The sequence below is a fragment of the Acipenser ruthenus genome, unplaced genomic scaffold, assembly GCF_902713425.1.
Source record: "Acipenser ruthenus unplaced genomic scaffold, fAciRut3.2 maternal haplotype, whole genome shotgun sequence".
Taxonomy (NCBI): domain Eukaryota; kingdom Metazoa; phylum Chordata; class Actinopteri; order Acipenseriformes; family Acipenseridae; genus Acipenser; species Acipenser ruthenus.
The window spans coordinates 22,501-25,799 of NW_026707447.1; the positions used below are offsets into that span (position 1 = coordinate 22,501).

The window sequence follows — 3,299 nt, forward strand, 5'->3', positions numbered from 1 at the left end:
GAGGAGAGAGCAAGAGAGAGAGAGAAGGGAGAAGGGAGGAGAGAGAGAGGAGAAAGAGAGGAGAGGAGAGGGGAGAGAGAGGGAGGGAGGGAGAGAGAGAGAAGGGAGAGAGGGAGAGGGAGAGAGGAGAGAGCAAGAGAGAGAGAGAAGGGAGAAGGGAGGAGGGAGAGAGGAGAGAGAGAGAGGAGAGGGAGAGGAGAGAGTAGAGGACAAGGGGGGAGAGAGAGAAGAGAGGAGGGAGGGGAGAGAGGGAGAGTAGAGGAGAAGGGAGAGAGAGATTGCGAGAGAGAGAGAGAGGAGAGGGAGGGGAGAGTAGAGGAGAGATTTCCTATTCGTTTTTGGAGGAGCGCCGTACAGTTTAGCTGTCTCTCTGTCCGTCTCTGCGGCACACTGTCGCCATGACGACCCGCAGGACGGATAAGATCAATATTCAGGAGCACATGGCGATCAACGTGTGCCCAGGTCCCATCCGACCCATCAAGCAAATCTCTGACTACTTCCCAAGATTCCATGACTACCCCGCGGCCATCGTGGCCAAGAAACCCGAAGCGCCCAAACCAGCGCCCGCGCTGCCCAGCAACGGACCCGCGAGCTCCGAGAGAGAGGGGGAGGGGCGGGGGGAGGAGCGGGAAAGGGAGAGGGAGGAGGAGGAAGAGGAGGAGGAGGAAGAGGAGGAGGAGGAGGAGAGGAAGACGGACGTCAGTCAGCCCGCTTCTGAAGCCGAACAGGATGGTTACGATTCAGACGACGCGAGTGAGTATTGAATATTTGTTATAGAAAATGGTTCCGGTCGACCCCCCCTCCCCTGTCCCTGTCTCTTAGGGGACAGGACTGCTCTCTGCGTCTCAGGGAACTAACAGAAGTCTCTCGCAGATCTGTAGAGGGTATTGATGACTAGTCTTGAGTCTTAAAGACAGAAGCGAAGAGAGGTCGAAATATAACTGCTATTGATCCTAACTCTTTATATAGAACTTCACGAAGAGACTGTGTGTCTGAGGAGAGGAGGGAGGGAGGCTGGCTCTAGTGGTTAGAGCTGAGGAGGGACTGGGAGGGAGGGAGGGAGGCTGGCTCTAGTGGTTAGAGCTGAGGAAGGACTGGGAGGGAGGGAGGGAGGCTGGGCTCTAGTGGTTAGAGCTGAGGAGGGACTGGGAGGGAGGGAGGGAGGCTGGCTCTAGTGGTTAGAGCTGAGAAGGGACTGGGAGGGAGGGAGGCTGGCTCTAGTGGTTAGAGCTGAGGAGGGACTGGGAGGGAGGGAGGGAGGCTGGCTCTAGTGGTTAGAGCTGAGGAGGGACTGGGAGGGAGGGAGGGAGGCTGGCTCTAGTGGTTAGAGCTGAGGAGGTACTGGGAGGGAGGGAGGGAGGCTGGCTCTAGTGGTTAGAGCTGAGGAGGGACTGGGAGGGAGGGAGGGAGGGAGGCTGGCTCTAGTGGTCAGAGCTGAGAAGGGACTGGGAGGGAGGGAGGCTGGCTCTAGTGGTTAGAGCTGAGGAGGGACTGGGAGGGAGGGAGGGAGGCTGGCTCTAGTGGTTAGAGCTGAGGAGGGACTGGGAGGGAGGGAGGGAGGCTGGCTCTAGTGGTTAGAGCTGAGGAGGTACTGGGAGGGAGGGAAAGGGATTGAGAGAGGTTCTGTGTGTGTATGTGTGTATGTGTGTGTGTCCGCGTGGGAAGCTCAGAGCCGCTGACTCATCGATAAACTGCTCGGGCCCTCATTAACCACTCCGTCACCACCGCCTCCCCCCCCCCCCCCCCCCCCCCCCCCCCACCCACGCAGACCTGTCAAGATCACAGCGATGGGGCGGCCGGGTCACTGACAAGGAGAGGAGAGAGGAGAGAGAGAGAGAGAGAGGAGAGAGGAGAGGGGAGAGAGGAGAGGAGACAGAGGAGAGGAGAGAGAAGAGAGGGGAGGAGAGAGGAGAGGAGAGAGAGGAGAGGGGGGAGGAGGAGAGGAGGAGGAGAGAGGAGAGAGGAGAGGAGAGAGGAGAGGAGAGGGGAGGAGAGAGAGGAGAGGAGAGAGGAGAGAGGGGAGAGGAGAGAGTCCCCTCCTCAGCTCTAACCACTAGAGCCAGCCTCCCTCCCCTCTCCTCTCTCCTCTCCCCCTCTCCTCTCTCCTCTCTCTCTCTCTCCTCTCTCCTCTCCTCTCCTCTCCTCTCCTCTCCCTCTCCTCTCTCCTCTCCTCTCCTCTCTCTCCTCTCTCCTCTCTCCTCTCTCTCTCTCCTCTCCTCTCCTCTCCTCTCCTCCTCTCCTCTTCTCTCTCTCCAGGTGTTTATCAGTAAGACAGTCTCAGGGGATATCGCCACAGCCGTCACAACTACAAACAGAAACAATAGGAGCATCAATACAAATGAATCCATGAACAGCATTAATTCAATAAGGATGCAGGGAATGTGAAACTGAACACTGAACCCGGGCAGATAAAACACACACTACCCCCCCCCCCCCCCCCGGTCACCCCCCCCCTCTCTCTCTCCCCTCCTCTCTCATCGCTCCTCTCCTCTCCTCTCCCTCTCTCTCTCTCTCTCTCTCTCTCTCTCTCTCTCTCTCTCTCTCTCTCTCTCTCTCTCTCTCCTCCTGTCAGTGCCTCTCTGTGCAGAGAGCTCACAGCGCCTCCCTCAGGCTGTAACAGGCTTTCTCTCACTCCTCTCTCTCACTCTCTCACTCTCTTGTTCTCTCGTTTTCAGCCTCTTTGGGGATGCTGGAATTCAGTCTTCTCTTTGACCAGAAAAGCAACGCCCTGCACTGCAGCATCCACAAAGCCAAGGTGTGTGCGTGTGCGTGTGTGTGTCTGTGTGTCTGTCAGTCTGTGTGTCTGTTTGTCTGTGTGTCTCTCTAACTCTCTCTCTCTCTCTCTCTCTCTCTCTGCAGGGTCTAAAGCCAATGGACTCCAATGGGCTGGCAGACCCCTATGTTAAACTGCATCTATTACCTGGAGCAAGCAAGGTGAGGAGAGAGAGAGGGAGGGAGGAGAGGAGGGAGGGAGGGAGGCTGGCTCTAGTGGTTAGAGCTGAGGAGGGACTGGGAGGGAGGGAGGGAGGCTGGCTCTAGTGGTTAGAGCTGAGGAGGGACTGGGAGGGAGGGAGGGAGGCTGGCTCTAGAGGTTAGAGCTGAGGAGGGACTGGGAGGGGAGGGAGGGAGGCTGGCTCTAGTGGTTAGAGCTGAGGAGGGACTGGGAGGGAGGGAGGGAGGCTGTAGTGTAGTCTGGTGTATGATTTTGTTTGACGTCACGTCTCTCTCTCTCTGCCCCACGTTCTCTCGTTCTCTTCGTTCTTCCAGAAGGCAGTAACGTGCTCGGGGTAATAATCCAT

The 3,299-nt window shown here is 57.5% G+C and overlaps 1 protein-coding gene across 1 annotated transcript in view; it reads left to right on the forward strand.

Annotated features, from left to right (window-relative positions):
- The window catches only part of LOC131727314 (double C2-like domain-containing protein beta), a gene marked incomplete at its 3' end in the record, with an annotated part of 3,733 nt that extends 793 nt beyond the window's left edge, over nucleotides 1-2,940 (forward strand). Inside the window, exons 1-3 of the mRNA XM_059018835.1 lie at nucleotides 1-753; nucleotides 2,676-2,755; nucleotides 2,860-2,940. The exon at nucleotides 1-753 is cut by the window's left edge and continues 793 nt beyond it. Coding sequence (XP_058874818.1) covers nucleotides 399-753; nucleotides 2,676-2,755; nucleotides 2,860-2,940 — 516 coding nt within the window. The remainder of the gene's footprint in view (nucleotides 754-2,675; nucleotides 2,756-2,859) is intronic.
- Between the last annotated feature and the right edge of the window lie 359 nt (nucleotides 2,941-3,299).